The sequence below is a fragment of the Artemia franciscana genome, chromosome 9, assembly GCF_032884065.1.
Source record: "Artemia franciscana chromosome 9, ASM3288406v1, whole genome shotgun sequence".
Taxonomy (NCBI): domain Eukaryota; kingdom Metazoa; phylum Arthropoda; class Branchiopoda; order Anostraca; family Artemiidae; genus Artemia; species Artemia franciscana.
Genome location: NC_088871.1, coordinates 29761467 through 29781707, shown reverse-complemented (window position 1 = coordinate 29781707; position 20241 = coordinate 29761467). Strand labels below are relative to the sequence as shown.

General features: G+C 35.1%; 3 protein-coding genes across 3 annotated transcripts in view; 1 reads left to right on the top strand and 2 right to left on the bottom strand.

The window, feature by feature from the left end:
- The window catches only part of LOC136031259 (short-chain dehydrogenase/reductase family 42E member 1-like), a 443764-nt gene that overhangs the window by 259105 nt on the left and 164418 nt on the right, over positions 1-20241 (bottom strand). The window lies entirely within an intron of this gene.
- LOC136031251 (casein kinase I-like) overlaps positions 1789-20241 on the top strand; it is a gene marked incomplete in the record, with an annotated part of 117357 nt that continues 98904 nt past the window's right edge. Inside the window, 2 exon segments of the mRNA XM_065710665.1 lie at positions 1789-1890; positions 5766-5919.
- Positions 5755-6132, bottom strand: LOC136030802 (uncharacterized). Its single transcript, XM_065709850.1, has one exon. It carries the CDS (start codon positions 6130-6132, stop codon positions 5755-5757), a length of 378 nt encoding a protein of 125 aa, XP_065565922.1.

The window sequence follows — 20241 nt, the reverse complement described above, 5'->3', positions numbered from 1 at the left end:
AAAAGTACTAAGTCTTATTTTCTTTTTCAATGATTTCTTCTTAATTTAGAAATTATATTCACGGTAAATCTACCTTCTTATTCTTCAATAATTCCATTTCTGTCTTATTTGTAGATGAGAGGGTGTATTCATTTCCACTTTTGAAAGTTTTATTACAAGAAAATATAATCTTGAACTGATAGATTTTAGGAAGTATAAGTACTTTGAATATAAGATAAAAAATCAATCAATAAAGGTTTTTTTAGTACTTTCAAAAGAGCAATTTATTTTAATTAAATCCTTTGTGACTCAGGGGTCATTCTTAACGAATTGAAACAAAATTCGAACTTTAGCGTAAAGAGCAAGATATTGACGAGGGGGCAAAGCCCCTCATACACATAATAATTTCTGTTCGTTTTAAATTTTAATATTGCTCCTTACTTTCAGTTGAAAAAAAAAACTTGTTTTTTTTTTTATTTATTCCCTCAGGAGGCCTAGTGAATTTGTAAAAGAAAATTTAGCGGAATAAGACTCGGGAATTATACCCATGTTTTTTAAATTGCAAGAAAATTACAAACTCGCAGTTTATCGTGTATTACTAGTAGTGGTTTACTCCATAACCTACTATGATTTTGCTAAAAGTTAGAATTATCTTGAAGGTGAATCATTTTTCTTATACTAAAAGACTAATAGTCCTTACGTTAAAGTGAGTTTGAAAATCGATTTTGAAACTACAAGTAAGCCTAAATTATGTATAGACGGGGACAAAAATATCATGTTTTGTGCCGAGAAAACTCACCAATTGGACAGCTTTACTTACCTAGATAGCATACGAAAGGCATCGACAACGTAAAAGGTAAATGGCTAAGGCATACTTTCTTTTCACAGTTAGAAAAAAAATACTCATAAATGAAGGTATAAATATTGGATTTAAGATTCAGATACAGACGTCCAGGGCAATGACAATTGTCGGATGCAGCCCTGCGTTCTTGGAAAAGCTGAAGACGTGTTCAAAAGAATTGAAAAAGGACAGTTGGAACGAATAAATGCAAATAATAAGCTAAAAAAAAATATGGCTGGACCTCACCATTTCCAGCTATAGTGAAACAAAGGCCAATACAGTTTAGCCCTGTTGTATGGAGGAAGGATAATATAATTGCCAAAAATTATGCTTTTTGGTAATCAGAGAAGCGTCAGTAGAAAAGTAAGTCGTCTTAAAATGAAGTGAGTGGTTACATATACATATACTTGCAGGAATGGGAAACACCATGGAGGAACTGGAGCTCTCAATAGCTTGGGATGGAGGATGATTATTTACAACTGCACTGGTTTTACATGACTTGGTACCACGATGATCTGTTAGCAGTAATATCAATTGATGGCTGTCTGGTTCAATTTTGTTACAGATTATTTTAAACTTTGAAAAACAGTTTCATGTAATAAAAAAACCCATTTTCAATCATTAATAAAACGAAAAAAGTTATTTATCGATATTTTTTAAGTCTTTCCTTCGACTGAATAGCCATCTTCAACAAATCAGAAATGAATCCTAGGACTCAGCTAAGCGAGATGAGCTGTTAGCAGTAATAGCAATTGATGGTTGTCTGGTTCAATTTGGTTACAGATTATTTTAAACTTTGAAAAACAGTTTTATGTAATAAAAAAACTCATTTTCAATCATTCAATCATTAATAAAACGAAACAAGTTATTTATCGATATTTCTTAAGTATTTCCTTCGACTGAATAGCCATCTTCAATAAATCAGAAATGAATCCTAGGACTCAGCTAAGCTCGATTTTCATTGTTGTAAGACATCAGCAACATAAACAGCTGATCTACCTGCTTGTACTTGTAAATGGACTGAAATGAAATAAATCTCATAATAAATCCTCTAACCTAGTCATTTTAAGGTAACTGACACGAACTAGCCCAACCGAGTATAAATAATTGGGACTATGATATTTTACTTAGACATAGCCTAAGTTTTGCTGGTAATTTTGAGTTTTAGGCCTAGCCTGCAGCAAAAATAGAACCTAGACTAATTATGGTCAAATAAAGGTATCAATTTAGTGTTTCTACTCTTTGTAAAATATATTAAAACTAGAAAGTAGCCTAGTGCCACTAGATCTTTTTTTATGTAATTCCAAATAGGGTTGCTTTTCTGAAAATGCTCTCCCCCTGCCTCTGGTCATCCCTTATAGGCTAATGGCTAGCACTAACAATAGCTCACTTTATTTAATTTGCTGATGCATCATATAGGGCACCTTGTCTAGATTTGAACAATTCCAGTTAGCATTCATACAGTCTAGAATCTAGCCTATCTTTGTCTGTGATTAAGTGTTTTATTTCATCTTAAATTGCAGCTAGGATCAATCTAAGGATTTACTGGAACATTATTTAATATGCTATCAAAAGTGGATAAAAATAGAAGAAAACATGATAGGCTAATTCAATTAGGCCTAAATAAAGCATACTGCATATTATAAAGTAAGAATTTCATTGTTTTCTGCTTGCTTGTAGTTGTTGTTTTTTAGGCTATGCTCCTAGGGCAGCCTATATCTGGAACCAACAGGGGGGGGGCTAGGGTGTATTGCCAAAGAGCCTAAAACAAGGGATATAATGTTATTAGTCAACTTTTGTTTTGTTATCATGTTTCCTCATGGAGAGTAAAACATCCATACTCATACCCAAAGATGAGAGCATGGTATAGCCTAGTAAAGCTCTAATGTAAGATGTTTTAATAGGCTGTCATTGAAAGCTGTTAAGCCAATCAGAAAGAACCTTAAGGATATATAGGCCTATATATATATATATATATATATATATATATATATATATATATATATATATATATATATATATATATATATATATATATATATATATAGGCTATATAGTCAATTGACTTTTTGCTATCTTGGAAAGGGTTTAGGTTAGGAAAATGAAACTTTCAAGGATGGGTCTAAAGGCTAAAGTATGTCCTGGGAAGGTATTTTAAAGTATCCATCTCCACTCCTTCTCCCTCTAGAGGGCCCTGAAATTTGCCTACAAGACAGGTGTAGACAACCTATTGAAATTTTGACAAAACAACATTTTACCTTAAATATCAGTTACTAGTTGCTTTTTCTCTGCCTTTAGTTCTGAAAATGCAATTCCTGTTATTTGAGTAGAATTTTGAGCCATAGCAATGTTTTTTTTTCTCAAAATTTAGGAAAGCTATTTGCATATGTTTAAAACCTTATAAAATGGAATTGAGTAAAGTTATGGAGCTGAAAACAATTTTGTTATACTTCAATTAAGCAGAAGATCTATTTTGCCAGGGTTTACTTTTATAACACACATATTTTTAAAGGTCAGGGTCCTCTAGAGGGAGAAGGATTAGAGGTAGTTGCTTAAAAATACCTTCCTGGGACATTCTTTAGCCTGTAGACCTATCCCTGAAAGTTTCATTTTCCTAACCTAAACCCTTTCTGAGATAGCAAGAAGATTACATTATATATTATAGTACCAGGAGCCCAGTGGCTTTGCCACCAGGCCTCTATATATGGACTCTTGTTGTTGCTTGTATTCTAACCACACACAATTTGCTGTCTATTCATTCTGGGGTCTTTTCAAAGATATTTGATTATAAAAGTAAGTCCAATTTCTAACACAGATATCTACTAAGCTTTCAAACTTTGCTTTCCTTTATTAAGGTTTTTGAATTGGTTTAATCTCTTGTTAAAATAACTACAAATATTTTTCAATTACCAGCTGCCTGGCCCCAGCACTTGGCATGCTTCTATGTATGGATTCTCATTTGCAGATTATTTGCTGTCTTTTCAAAAATATTTGTTTACTAAAGAAAACCTGATTTCTAACAATTGTATTTACTAAGCTTCAAACTTTTGATTTTCTTTTAAGTTTTTGAATTTTTGTTGTGTCTGAATATTTCTTCCAAGAGATTTATTAGTTTGCAAGAGATCTAATCATTTAAAGGATGTGCAAGGCATTTTTTAACAGCTTTATTGGGGCTTAAAAAGTACATTTGAGTGTATGAAGGTGGCTCAGTTTTATCCTCAGTACTTTGTGACAGATGTACTGCTAAATTGATTTTGTGATAAATTTGTCCAGTTACTTTAAAACTAAATATATTCTAACTATTTATGATTTGATCATTGCTTATGTTGAATGAAGCTAGAGCAAAACATGAGCTAAAGTTTCAAATACATTTATGAAACTCTTCAAAGAGCAAGTGATGCTGACCCTCTAATCACTCTTGAATCTCAAAAAGGGCACTAAAACTTCTGGTTAGCAATCCAGTAAGTCCCCTTCAAAGTTTATGTGATCCCCCCTTTCTATATATACCTTATATGACCCCAGGGTATTACTTACAGCCCTTGCCCTAAGGGCTTTGGGGAGAGGGGGAGTTGTCATCCTCAAAGACGTATTTTCTGGACCTTTCAATTACATTGAACAAAATAGCTATATCAAAATTTTGATTGGATGTGTGTAGAGAAATGGTGGGTTTGGGAGGGGGGATAATTGCCCTCTAATCACTTTTGTCTGTTAAAAAAGGCACAAGCCTTTTCAATTTTGAATTGAATGAGCTCTTTTTAAAGTTTTTAATGCAACAAATGAACATCTTGAAATTTCTTATCAAATACATTTTGAAAAAATATGAGGTGTGAGGGGTACCCACCCTCCAATCATTCTGAATCTTAAAAAGGGAGCTAGAACTTCTGATTACCAATCCAATAAGCCCCCTCTGAAGTTTATATGATCACCGTTTCTATATACACCTTATATGCCATAAGGCATAACTTACAACCCTTGCCCTGAGGGCTGTGGGGGGTTGTCTTCCTCAAATACATAATTTTTGGACCTTTCAACTATGTTTGACAAGATTTTGATTGGATTTGTTTGAGAAGTGATGGGCATGGGTTCAGGTTCAGGTTCTTTTATTTTTTTTATAATAATAACAGCATAAGTGTGACCTACTCCTGGCAGATAGCATAGCTCAAATGACATGGGAGTTATAAATGAAAGCAACAACTTCATTCAAATTAAGAAAAAAAATAATAATAGTACTCACCAGTTCAAACTCACAATCAAACAACAACCATAAAAAGGAGAGAAAAAGAAGACAACTTTAGAACTGACAAGAGGGGCAAACTCATAAAAAAAACCTTTAATGTTTACTTATCAAAACTCATCAAATGTCTTCTTTTTACTCCTTGGAGACAACCTGTTGATATTATTTTAATATTTGTTATAGTTTATCATCAAACTATACCTCAAAGAAAACTGCAATTGCTTGCATCTGACAAGAGGCCAGTAAATTAGTGAATTTTGTTGAGTAGAGTTGGGGTGAGTAGATTCTGAAAGAAGCATGTCAAACTTATGAAGAAGAAACTTGGAAGTAAATTTTCTTTATATTTCACTGCAAACAACACTGTAGTAAGTGGTATAAGGAGTGTAATAGGTAAAATATTTAGGTATTTATATGCACTCTTTGTTGAAAACAAGTCTGGAATAGATAATGGTGCAGGAAGGTAACTCATAAGGGTTTGCATGGTTTTATTTTGCATAACTTCAAGTGGATGAAGATAGGTTTTGAATATATATATATATATATATATATATATATATATATATATATATATATATATATATATATATATATATATATATATATATTAATTCTTTTCCCCAGGGGGACACCCCTTTCAACAACAGCCACCTCAGAGAAGAATGCCCTTCCATCCTCTCCAAATATTTTAACCATCTGTTTCCTATCTGTCAGGAACTGCTTCACCCACTCTACCACATCCATTCACCCCAATAGCTTGGAGCTGGGTTTGAAGTCTTTTGTGGCAGACTTTGTCAAATGCCTTCACCAAATCCATTAATCTGATGTCAACAGGAAACCCCTGGTTCAGGAGATTGGTGACAAAGTTGTAAGTATCAATCAGGTTTGTTTCAACTGACTGACCAGACCATTGATTTTGAAAGTCATGTTGACATGATGAGGATAGCTCATTGGATTTTAAGTGTTTCAAGATTGCAGTGTTAACAATTCCTTCTAGAAGCCTCCCAACTGCAGAAATGGTGCTTATTGGCATGTAATTACTTGCATCCTCTTTGCTACCACCCTTGTGTATGGGGGTCATATGTGCTGTGTGTCTTTGGAGGATACACTTTTCATCAAGAGATTTCTGAAAAAATTAGAGCTAGTGGGCCCAACAGGTCAACATACAATTCTTTTTTAAGCCTTGGGTGTACTCTTTCAGGTCCCACAGATTTATTTGGGTTAAACTTTTTTAGGTGTGTCTCTACATCAGTCCTGTTGACAGCTATTGAGGCCAATAGGGGTTATGATTGTGTAGTTAGGGGGTTTTGAAGAGGGGCATTATCAGGCAGAGTAAATGCACATGTAGACTGCCTATTTACAGCATGAGCAATTTCTCCTGGGATGTCTACTACACAGTCATTGACTTTTAGTTTTTGAACCAAATGTCTGCCAGGTTTATGGACTGAGGCATAATCCAAAATGCAAAAAGCATTTTGGATTTTACTTGCTTGCTTCTGTTATAGCCTCCTCATGCAGATGAAATAGCCTCCTGGATACGGTTCTGACTTCATTTTGTGCCATAGTATATTTTGTTTAGTTATTATTATTATGTATATTCTGCTTATATAATCTCCAAGACTTTTTCTTTTTATTTCTTGCTCTCCTTATTTCTTTGGTCATAAATGGCAGTGTTTTAAGTTTTCAAGCCCATCATGCTGTGGTATTTTTCTCTAAAACCTCTACCAGTATTTTCTTTATCATATTCCATGATTTGTCAACATCATTCTCAGTGATAAAGGACCAATCACACCCTTTCAACTCTTGCCTCATTAGATGTCAATCTCTATGCACATGTTTTGTAAAAACTGATTTTTCATGGTACAGTCTAAGGGAACATTGTATAACAGTATGATTGCTTGCATCAAAGGGCAGTAGTGGGGCTACATTTCATAATGCATCATGATCACTTACTATTACAATGTCCAATAATGATGGTGGCTGGCCATCACAGTACCTAGTTGGAAAGTTCATTGCTTCGTGAAGTGAATTATTTGCTAGGCACTCAAGAAATGGTTCAACTTATTTCTGTCTAGAGTAGCCTCAGTCATCTGTCCATTGAATTGAAGGTAGGTTAAAATCCTTAAGTATGAGAAGGTTTCCTGTCAGTTCAACTTTTCTATCAATTGATTTTACAACTTCTTAGAGGGACTCCACTAAATTAGGGGAACTTGGACTTCTGTAAATTGTATCAATATGAATGGTTCACCAAGGAGGTAAATTAATATCCACACTTGTTCTAAATAAGACTCATAATCAGAATCAATATCAATATTTCCTACCTGGAAAGTTTCTGGAATGTATTGGACAATTCCCTTGTTCTGTCCTAGAAATAGTTGTCCATTTGGTTTTACTTCACAGAAGGTGTAAATGTTTGAAGTGCCTGATGCAACAACACACTTGATTTCTTGAAAGTAGTTAGACAGTCAACATTGCTGAAAATAGCACTAAGGCAACTAATGTTCTTGCAGCTTTTACTATCAGAGGGGGTTCATGATGTTTTAGAACTTGGTGACTCAGTGGTTTGTTTAGGTTAGCACCATAAAAACTGGTATCCAACTCCTCATTAGATTGTTTGGATATAGCATTGTAAAAACTGTTGTCCAGCTCCCTGCTAGCAAAGGTATCATTTACATTTAATAATGCACTAGAAGAGAAACTATGTACTAGTTTTGACTGCCCACTTAAAGTTCCATCTGAGTTGGAGGGGCAGGAGGTAGAAAGTTTTTTGATACTATTTTGCCACCAAAATCACAATATCTGTCTCACCATTTTCTCGCCAGGCTTGGACCTCTTCATATAGTTTTAACCCTTTCTGCTTTGGATGCACCATTTTTTAACTTAATTCTGCTAGTTCCTCTTGTTTCACGTGACTTCAGAAGAATTCGTTTCTTTGTTGCAAGGTTCACAACAGAGAAAATGATGGGCGAGTTTGAATTAGTTGGGATATTTGGGTTAGCTAAGTGATAGGGATTTATAATGGAAATGTCGGGAAGGTTTTAATCTTGGGACAAATACTGCTGGATAAACTTACCATCATCTGGTTTTTCTGGCACTTCAAACACAACAAGATTCAGCTTGCATCTCTGCCTGTCTCTATCTTTGACTATCAACCACTTCAATTTTTTTTAAATGGTTATCAAGATCAATTTTCAAAGCCTGTACCTGTGAGACTACAAGACTATTTAGACTATCTTGAATTACTTCATGCTTAAATTTACTAAAAGACATTTTCACAGCATCCTTAATTTTTCACATAAAAATCCAGGATGACAGCTAAGGCTGGTTGAAGTGGTTCAAGGGATTTGTTTATGGCATCTTGGATATCTAATGCATTTAGCCTTGCCTGCTTGCCCCCCTTGCACATGGGATAATGCCACTGACATTCAATACCCCTTGTAATCTTTGTTAGAAGATCATACTCTGGCTGAGTCATTTCAAGACAATCCATATATAGCCACTTACTGCAACCATCACAATTCATTGCTCCTGATTCTTCATCTAAATGACAATCATAGACTACACAGAGATCAGTTTCTTTTCTTTTTTTTTGACTTTTGCTAGGTTGTTTTTGTAAATTTTTCTTTTTCTTTTTACAAATATAGGATAAATAATACACTCTTGTTGCAACCAAATACTGGCCTAAATATTAAGGTTTGCACTAGGCTCACAACCTGTAATCAACAAAAATCAAGAATCATAATTAAAAAATTTGAAACACTTGCTGAAATCTCTAAAAAATCCAACAACAAAAATACTTCCCTGTAAAAAACTTCTCAAATGCTATCTCTTAATCTGGATTTACACTTTAATTGTTCACTAATATGATGTGATATTGATACTTTTGATAAAATATTATTGATACATTTGATACAATATTGAAACTTTTGATACATATTTGACAATTTCGGTACAAAATCAATACTTTGATACATAATACGATATCAATACTCCAATACAGTATTGTTATTTTTGATATGAAGTGTTGTTATTGTTGTTTCTGATATGAAGAATGAATCACAAGACTTCAAACTCTGAATATATAGAACATAACACTATGGTTAGCCCATTAAAATGTTACTTAGGGTACCACAAAATTAATGAAAACACAAATAATAAGAAAACACAAACGCAAATATCCAGGGTTCAAATTTAAGTATGTACATGGGTTTTGTTTACAAAACGTAAATTGATGCTCATATGGAATTTATGCAGACCTTGTGGGGCGGATCTCAGCGTTTTTTAGATATAGAAAGCAGAGAGTGATGCTCTTTATTAATAAAGGAGAACAAATCCTAGTCTGAGAGATGTTGAGTCACCAGTGTATCCTGTAGGGTAATGTCTTAGGACCTATCCTATTCAATATCTATATAAATGAAATTTTTCAATTAATTATAAGTTATCCAACTCTCTATGCTGATGAGTTGGTTGGCGCAGTCAATCATGAATTACTACAAGCAGATCTTGATCATATTCAAAATTGGGCAACAACATGGCACATGAACTTCAATATTGACAAATGTAGTGTTATTAGTTTCAGCAAGTCCAATCCAGGTTTCAAGTATATTATGGTCAATCCAGCTGTAAATAACAGATAAGAGCTGTGAAGTGTGGATGAAGAAAGGGATTTTGGAATCATCATTGACAACTAGGGTAAAATCTATTCAAACTGAATACTTTGCCCTTGCACTCTTAAAGAAAACTATATCTAGTAGGTCTCCCTTTATATTTGTGAGGTTGTACATGGCCCTTGTCAGACCAGTGCTTGATTCTGGAATGTGCATAGCATCACCAGGATACAGTGGTGACATATAGCTTTGGGAAGGGGTGCAAAGGAGAGCCACAAAGGCAGTATCTAAGATGAGAGAAAAGCCTTATGATAAACATTCAAAGGAGCTCAAATTATCTACACTGGTTTACCAACAACAAAGAGCTGATATGCTTATGACATATAAGCTTACTTAACACCCCCCCCCCCAATTTATTTGTCAATTTCCCAAAACATTGGCACTAACAGGAGGGAACATTCAAAGGAGCTGTTAAAGTCATCTGTTAAAACTTGACACTGACAACACTTTTCCTCCAGCCATGTAGTAAACCACTGGAATAGTCTCTTAAATACAACAGTCTCAGTACCCAGTGATGAAGTTTTCAAGAGGCTATTAGATGTTGAATGGAATGGTGTTCTCTGGAAGTACCAGTGGGATGCATCATTCACATCATCAAGTATGGAGCAACCAACAAATTGTGATGAATCTTAATTTGCTACAAAGTGCAAATTAAGGTAATTAAGATAATAACTGAGTTTAGTGTGCTCAACTCAGATACAAAACGTTTGAAGCCAGGGATGCATACACAGCCCATATTTTACAAGCGTAATTTTTCAGTTCCAAGTTTGCAGTATCTTTCAGATTCACTTTAATAGGCTTAAGGATCTTTAGCTTAAGATGGCCTTTACTTATCTTTGAAAAAAATCTTTTTAAAAAGTTTTTTTTTTAATTAATGTATTGAAAGAGGGTAAAACAATATTATTATTAAGAAAACATAATCATAGTTAAAAATACAGTATCCTTATAAGGGGACTTCAATGTCTAGGTTAGTTAGGTAGTATCTCTATTTTGACCACGTTGGGGCAGGCTACAAGAAATGAGTTTAAGGTTAAATTTATAACACTTTACAGGTGTGTTTCGAGATTAATTATCTGAAAGGATTTTTCTTCCTACACCACAAAAAAAAAAAATATATCCTGCTGGATTTATTGGATTTATGTTTTCAAATTCTAGAGTCAAAGGAAAGTAGACTCAGACCAAAGTAAGAAATCATTTCATCTTGGCCAAAGTTAAAAGAGTTAAAGACGTTCTTTTTGTGCAATGTTTTAAGCTATAGATATAAGGAAGGAGTGGAGATGCAAACTTAAGGATATCTTCCTGAGATATAATTTTGACTCTAAATTGATTCCTTATAGCTTTGTTTACCTGATGCAACTATGTTTCAACATGGCATTAAGCCCGTCATCTAAAATCTTATCATTGAGTCAAATTTGACTCAAAATCTATTAAAATTATCACTCTTCCTGTAGAATCTTCCAAAAATTACAAGTAAGGTAATTTACATGTTTCTGACATGTTGCTTTTTTTACTGTCATTGCCTTTGCTAGTGTGCTACCCATCACCAGAATGCAAGATTTTCTTGGTTTACTTTGCAAAATGCAAAAGTTTTCATGAGCTCTTAGGCATGCTGGTAGGTAGTTCAATGGCATTTACTTAGAGGCGATTAGAAACTAAATGGCAGTATTATTTACATGAGATAATGCATGTGTTTAAGCATGCTTTCTTTTCGCCATCTGATCAACATGTTAGCTATTCTGGAATACAAATTTTATGTTTCTGAGATATTATGTTTTAATGGTTTTTGATGGTAGCAGATATTTTTCTAAATTTAGGTGTGGGGCAATTTTTTTGTTTATTTTTTACACAGAAAATGTCCAAAAGGCATTGTTCAATGAAAACACCTCCCCAAGGAGCATTTTTCAAAATCAAGGAGACTAAAGTTTAATACTGATCCTCCTCCCCTCCCCCTCCCCCAATGGCCTACCAAGCACTATGTTATTGACATTTTTTTATCATTAGTTATTAATAAATTATTGGCCATTTTGGAGATTTCATTGGTTGCTGGTATGTGCTTAAATGTAGCAAAAAAATGGCACACTAATATTATTGACATAGATGTAAATAATTCATTATTTACATAATTTTCTATCTGGGGTTAATTTACATATTTATTGTTTTCTCTTTTCATTATAGAAATTGTGACTTTCAAAATTTCCAGTGCTTGTATTTTACAAGGATATATTTTTCTTGAACTTTAGTTGACTGTTCATCAAGCTTATTTTAGCCCAGATATTGTTTTAAAACAAATAGAATTTAAATAAAAATAAAGTGTGTCTTTTCGATGAAGGTAAAGAGGAGCATTGAAACCTAAAATCAGCAGAAAATTATTCTTTATGAGCACCTTACCATAAAGATCAGATTTGATCAATTTTGTAATGCTGGAACTGAAATAGCATAACTAGAACTTCCAATTTCCAATTGAATGAGCCCCTTCTGACGTTGCGACGACCCCTTCCATATGAAGTGCCTCTGGGAAAAAATAATAACAAAACATTGGAACCTTTATATGACCTTTCAAACAGTTTGTGGTAACAAACTGTAGTAAGGAGCGACCAGGCTCAGTAGCAACCAAAACTCTAAAAAATGGAATTCTGATACCAATGTATACATCAAAAGGATTGTATGTTTATGCTGATTTTAAATATAAAAGTTTCATCAAGTTTAGTCTTACTCATCAAAATTTTCGAGCCTGGGAAAATTTCCCTTATTTTTGAAAAAGGGGGAAACACCCCCTAAAAGTCATAGAATTTATTCCATGTATGAAATTGACTGTCTCTTCCTCAGTGCCCTGCTCTTTATGCTAAAGTGTTTATTGTTTTAAAAAGTAGAGTTGTGAGAAAGAGTCAAACTTTAGCGTAAACAGCAGGGCATTGAAGAGGGAACAGTCCCTTTCATTTATGGAATAATTTATGTTCGTTTTAAGTTTTAATTTCGCTCCTTCTTTCAGTTAAAAAAAACGTTTTTATTTATTTAATACTATAGGCAACGCTGTAGCGTTGCCTCTGATATATACTATCCTTATTGCCTAAAAAGATAACCGTAGAAGGAGGTATGTGAAATGTTTCAAACCCGCCAGTAGCATTACTCGACAAAATTCGAAAAACTGCCGACACTTTAGCTGGACAACTTGTGTTTTGACAGCTTTTCTTTGAGCAAAAGTATTTTTAAAATTGGTATTTTCAGACAAAATCTGCCAACAATTTTAAAAACTGCTAAGTAGCATACTACTTTGCTACGGCACTTTTTGCACGCCTGTCCACAAGATGAGTCCTCGAACCCTGTATTCAACAAATATTAAAAATGTCAGTATTTGTCAGTCAAAAAGTCGATATAATAACTGTCTTTTGACATTGTAAAATTCTACCAGGAACTACATGTTTAAGGGAAGTTCTTATGATTGAGTTCTGATGGCCTCTCTTTTTTATATTGATAGTATCAAAAGCTGAGTTTTCATTTACTTTTTTAAAAGATAAAAATCCCTTAGTATTTTTTTCCTGTTGTTTGCCTAAGATGATGTTTTTCTCAGGTAAAGCAAAATGATTCTTAGTTGCAACAAATATGCCAAAAACAATAAAATTAAACATGACATAGGTGCACACGTGTGAAAAAAAATTTATGAAAGCTGTATGTAATATGTTTTGACTTTGGACTTTTCACGTGCAATATTAATCTCATATTTGATATTAATGACCTTAAAATTTCGTAAATATAAACTTTGGTGAAAATTAAACACCCCTTTAGAACTAATTAATGGAAATAGATATTAAACAGTATTTTGATATATGTTCTTATTGCATTTTGATTTAATCTTAATAATCTTTAATGCTTAGCATTTAATCTTTTGGGATTATGAGTAAAAATATTTTTTGTTCAAAATATAATTTTCAAAATAATCCCAATTTGACATTGGAAGTTTTCTAAAAGAAAAAGTGAAGAGAAAAAGAAGTTAAAACCAATCATACAATTCGTGTACAAAGTCATGGTTGCAGCAGTATCTGCAACCTAGTAAAGGATGAACCGCGCCCATATAAAAGTTTGTTTAAAAAACCGATAATTGAGGAAGAATTGTCATTTCTAGTCAATTTAGGAATGGTAACTATTATATAAATTAATCTTAATATTAAAATGAAATCTTGAACACAAACTTAAGGGATTTTCGAAAAATAGCACTGAAACCCCTAAAAATGGCATCAGATTGAAACAAAAAGTACACCATTGGAATTCCTATGACCAAAAATTTAACCCCAGTAATGGGTTAAATTGCATGGTGAAGCAGAACACCATCGTGGGAGGATCCTCTATAGGAGGACAACTGCGGCAGGGCGTAAGATCCAGATTTATGGACAACGGCCTCTGTAAAGGGCTGCCTCGACCCTTTCGGGGTACCTGCAAGACTGGGAAACTTGCGGTCAATTTTTCCCACTTGAGGAGTGGCGCCCCTCGAGGAAATTATAGCCTAGTAAACAACACAGCACTCGTACGGGATTCTGATTATTGGATAATTTTCTGGGCTTGGTTTGTTTTGATGGGCGTTTTCGGGCTGAAAAACCTCTTCCTAGCTAATTTATCTACTATGGGCTGCCTCCCCGTAGTAGCATAATATTTGTAGGCATGAATATATAATGAGTCGGAGGTAATAGGCTTGGGACTGTCTGTGCAGGATTTCGACTCTTGTTGATAGAAGAGCATCGCCAAGTGCTGAAAACCATGTTGTGACCAAGATGGGCCCAGGATTGCACAAAGCCTCCAACTTACTGGAGGTCCCAGGGACTTCTTGCTGTCCGGTTCTAAGCCGGCTTAAGCGCTTCGGTGTAGACTTGAGAAGATATGTTGGTCCCCATCCTGCACTGGTATCCGGGATCACTGCTTTTCTTGAGGCCAAAATAATTTCAAAGATTTAAAGAACATGAAAATTGGAACTTGGAATGTTACGACGTTAAAAAATGACTATCGCATCGACATTTTGACTGACGAATTCAGACGGTTTGAACTGGATTTATTAGGAGTTTCAGAAACTCATATCCCAGGGGTAGGAAGCATGAAATTAGGTGACATAGAATTTGTTTACTCAGGAAGGAAGGATGGGGTACATAGACAGGGAGTAGGGCTCATGATGAATAAGGAAGCTGCTAAGTCTTGTTTAGGCTGGGAAGGTATTAATAATAGAATACTAATTGCTCATTTTATGACTAAAAAGTTTAGGGTATCAGTTATAGTAGTATATGCCCCCATTGAACCAACTGATGGAGATACTAGTGACTCAGATGAATTTTACTTACAGTTACAGGAGCAAATAGACAGGGTACCAGGTAGAAATATGGTGTTTTTGCTAGGAGATTTTAATGCCCAGGTTGGTAGAAATAGGGATAGATGGTATCCTAGCCTAGGTAATTTTGGTGTAGGAAAAGAAAACAGTAATGGCTATAGGCTTTTGCAATTTTGTAGGTATAACAACCTAGTTATAACCAATACGGTGTTTGGTCACAAAATGGCCCATAAGTTGACATGGTATTCACGTGATGGTAAGACAGCAAACCTTATTGATTATGTTATTGTAAACAGAAGACTAGCAGGATCAATACAAGATACTAGGGTGTATAGGAGTGCCGTTATTGATGTTAAAAGTAAAGATCACCATCTAGTAGTGTCTAAGGTTAATTTAAAGCTGAAATTTCGGAAGAGTAACTCCCTCCCGGGAAGTTATGATGTTGGTAGACTTCAGGATGAAAATTTGAGAAAAAAATTCCAGGAACAGTTGAGTACTAAACTTGAGGGTTTAAAATTTGACAATGTGGAAGATGGATGGAATAATTTCAGAAAAACAATTTGTGAAGTTGCTGATGGTGTCCTAGGGAAGAGTGCTAAGACAGCAACTAGGAATATTAGTGAAAAAGCTTTAGGTTTAATAGAGAGTAGAAGGGGTTTGTATAAGAATTATCTGAGCGATAGGTCGTATGAAAACAAAAGGAATATAAAGAAAGTGGAGAAAGCATTAAAATATGAACTAAGGAGATGTGAAATGGAGGCGATGGATAAAATTGCTGAGGATCTGGAAGATGCGGCTAGACGGCATAATAGTAAAATATTATACTGGCATGTTAATAAATTGAAAGGGAGTAGCCGATCCGGACTAGTCCCAGTTAAAGATAGAAATGGGGTCACAATTAGTGATAAGGAAAAAGTTAAAGAAAGATGGGTGGAACATTTTGAGAATGTGCTAAACCGAGATACAGTTGCAGGAAAAGATATAGATGAAAATGAAAAAGTTTGTGATACCTTGGATGTGAAGGAAGATTTGTTTAGTGAGGAAGAATTAGCGACAGTACTAGAAGGATTAAAAAATAATAAGGCCCCAGGTGCTGATAGTATGATTAATGAGTTCCTTAAATATGGTGGCTCTGAGGTTAGGAATAAGCTACTGAAGATTATGAACATGATTTTTGAAAAAGGGGAAGTACCCAATGATTTTAGGAAAACCTTAATTAAACCACTGTATAAGAAAGGTGACAAGAGTGAATGTCGGAATTATCGAGGCATTAGTCTGGTCTCTGTAGGTAGCAAATTACTGAGTAATATGATACTTTTTAGACTGAGACATGCTGTAGACAAAGTTTTAAGGGAAGAACAATCCGGTTTTAGAAAAGGTAGAGGATGTGTCGACCATGTTTTCACTCTTAGGTTAATAATTGAGAAGTCCCTTCGTTGTCAAACACCTTTGGTCCTTAGTTTTATCGATTATGAGCAAGCTTTCGATTCTGTTGATAGAACAGTGTTAACAAAGGTCTTATCGTTATATGGTATACCAGAAAAATACATTAAAGTGATTTGCGCTATGTACGAGAATAATACTGCTGCGGTTAAGGTAGGAAATGAGGTTAGCAACTGGTTTTGTATTAAATCAGGAGTTAAGCAGGGTTGTGTTCTATCCCCCTTTATATGGATCATTTTGATGGACTTCGTCTTAAGGAGCACAGGAAAGGCAATTGGAGACCATGGAATCAAATGGGGAGGAAGAACGCTCCTGGACTTAGATTATGCTGATGATTTAAGCATATTAGATGAAAGTGTGAGCAAAATGAATGAATTTTTAGAGGTTTTACGAGTTCAGGGTGCTAAAATAGGCTTGAAAATTAATGTTAAGAAGACTAAGTCACTAAGGTTAGGAATAAGTGAAGATGAACAGGTGACCTTAGGTAACGAAAAGATTGATCAGGTTGGGAGCTTCAGTTACCTTGGTAGTATTATTAGTAAAGATGGTGGGAGCAGTGAAGATGTTAAAAGTAGAATAGCTAAAGCTCAGGGTGTTTTTTCACAGTTAAAAAAAGTTTGGAAGAATAGAAAGATAAGCCTACAAACCAAGATTAGAATATTGGAAGCTACAGTGATGACAGTGGTCAAATATGGCTCTGAAGCATGGACACTCCGAAAAGCAGATGAAAATTTACTAGATGTTTTCCAGAGAAATTGCCTACGGATTGTTCTGGGTACCCGGCTGACTGACCGTATTTCAAACAGTAGGTTGTACGAAAAGTGTGGTTCAATCCCGCTTTCTGGGGCTATAATGAAAGAAAGGTTGAGATGGCTAGGCCACGTTCTACGGATGAAGGATGACAGATTACCGAAGATTGTCCTTTTTGGCCAACCGTCTGGGGCTACACGGAAAGCAGGTCGTCCTTGTCTGGGTTGGGAGGATGTCATAAATAAGGATTTAAAGGAAATGGGAACTTCCTGGGAGGGTGTAAAGAGGGAGGCTTTAAATAGATTAGGTTGGAGGAGGAGCGTGCGTAGCTGTGTTGGCCTCAGGCGGCTTGGTGCTGCAGTGAGTTATTAGTAGTAGTAGTAGTAAAAAGCCTATTCAGGAAACCCTGAATAGGCTGACTTAGGTTCCCTGACTTGAATAACAAAGGAAGTCACTTTTTGCATTGATAGCACTGATGTGTGCTGTTTTCTTTTCTCCTTCTCCACTGCTAGCAGGGCACTGGAAAATCATAGAGAGCCTTTTAAGGGCTCTTATTTAAAAAATTGCTAAATCTACATGCATTTTTAATTAGCAAAACATGATTTTATAAATGAAATCCATTTTTGACGCAAAACTTTGTCTTTCTATAAAAGATAATGTTAGATCGGATTTGATGTCATATTTGTATAGCTTTGTTACCTTTTGGATTCGTTCTTTACTGTATCCTTCTCTAGGCTGCAGCTACCGCTGCAACCATGATTCACGAGGTTGTAGTTTCTGCTCTAAATGACACTAGGTAGATATAAAAGAAAAAAGAGCATACTACAACCCAAAGTAACTAAAAATAAAAAATTCCCTGAAAGTTCCGAATTCATACCCTAAGCTGCTCCTGATATACCTACCATATAAGGATTGGACCTTCGTTCAAGCTCTTCTGTCGGCTTGATTTACACCTAAAATATTTAATAGAATTATGCACATTGGGTATGCTCACGTGACAATTGGCTATTATGAAGGAGGGACGGTGGGTCAATTCGTATACGTTAACGGGTGGGAGGCGGAGTCACAAGTAGCCGTAGTCAGAGTTGCAAGTAGTCGCAGTTTTAGTAGCAGTAGTATTGACTCTGAAAGTTAATACCCTTAGCCCTTGGAAAGACATTTTGGATACGCCTTTTGATAACTTGGATGCACATATTGTCTATTGATATAGTTCAACATACCCCTCAACATTCTTTGAAGTTTCACCTTAATACCCTTAGCTTTGTCGGGCACACATGATCATACATTTCCCTTTTATCCCAATATATGTGATTTTGAAGACCACACTGCCTTTCTATGACGATAAATTAACAATTCGAATAGGGATAAATTCTTTTATTAGAAAACCAAAATAACATTAAAAACATATTCTGGATATTTCGATCACATGTCACAGTGACGATGAGTGTTTCTTCTGATGATGATTACAGTACATGTGGTCGAAATGTGTAGTATTTTTTTGATTGTTTTTTTTTTCACTGTCTAACAAAAGTATTTGTCCATATTCTAACTGTCATTTATTTTACATCCAATGATAAATGATGGATGTAAATTAGATTAAAAAAAAGGTTTTTTATCTGAAAGTAAGTAGCAACGTTAAAACTTAAAACGAACAGAAATTATTATGCAAATGAGGGGGTTGCTCCTCCTCAACACATCGCTCTTTACGCTGAAGTTTTTTAGTACTGTTAAAAAAAAACTTTTATTGTTCTAGTTAGACGAACATACTGATTCAGGAGTCGTCCTTAGAATTAGGACACAATTCAAACTGTAGCGTATAGAGTGATATGTTGAGCAGGAGAACCCCCCCCCCCCCTCACAGGCGTAATAATTTGTATTCGTTTTAATTTTGCTCCTTACTTTTAGTTGAAAAAACTTGTTTTTTTTATTTACTGTCTGATCGTTTTTTAAATAGTGCCAGGAAATCTGACGACACCTCCACGGAAAAGTCCCCCCTGCTCACGGATTTATTCTCTAGACAATTCAATATTGGGGAAAATTTATCCCCGACAGTTACCCTTAACATCCCCCCTCGTAAAATTGAGTCGGTAAAGAGAAAGCAAGACATAAGAATGAAGAATTTCGTATGAGAAGTCTTGCAAATTCCCACAGTGTGAAATCTCCCCTGAAAATTCACACCCCGGAAACTTCCATTCCCATGAAAAATTATCCCCGTGGAAAATCCCACCAGCAGAAAATTCCCTCTTCCCTACCCGAAAAATGCATGCATGCTTCCCAAATAACAAATACTATAAGTAAACAACGGGCAAATTGTGTAACTTCAAGACCTTTTACTAGGGGTTGTGGGGGCCAAGATATCTCCAAAGGCTTAGTTATTCGGCCTTTCAACTAAGCTGAACAACATGGCTATCTCAAAATTTATATAGACGGTTTTGAGAAAAAAAGGCGTTGGAGGGGGCCTGGTTGCCCTCCGATTTTACTGGTCACTTGAAAAGGGCAATAGAAGTTTTAATTTCTGTTCAAATGAGCCCTTTCTCGATATTATAGGATCACTGGATCGATCTGATCATCCTTTGGGAAAAAAAAAAAAAAATCAAGACGCGTCCGTGATCTTCTGGCGAAAAATACAAAATTCCACACTTTTACTGATAGGAGCTTGAAACCCCTAAAGTAGGGTTGTCTGATGCGCTGAATCTGATGGTATGATTTTCATTAGGATTCTATGACTTTTAAGGTGTATTTCCCCCTTTTTGAACATCGGACAATTTTTCTTAGGCTCGTAACTTTTAGTGGGTAAGACTAAACTCCATGAAACTTGTATATTTTAAATCAGCATAAAAAGATGATTCTTTTGACATGTCTATTGGTATAAGAATTTCGTTTTTCAGAGTTTTGGTTACTATTGAGCCGGGTCGCTCCTTACTCATAGTTGGTTACCACGAACTGTTTGACAATGAGCAAATTGCATAATCTCTATTTTTTTGTACCTGGGGACGGTGGGGGGGGCATCCCCGAATGAATA

Coding starts and splice junctions, on each gene's coding strand:
- LOC136030802 (XM_065709850.1), bottom strand. CDS start 6,132: ATGACCCCCATACACAAGGGTGGTAGCAAAGAGGATGCAAGTAATTAC.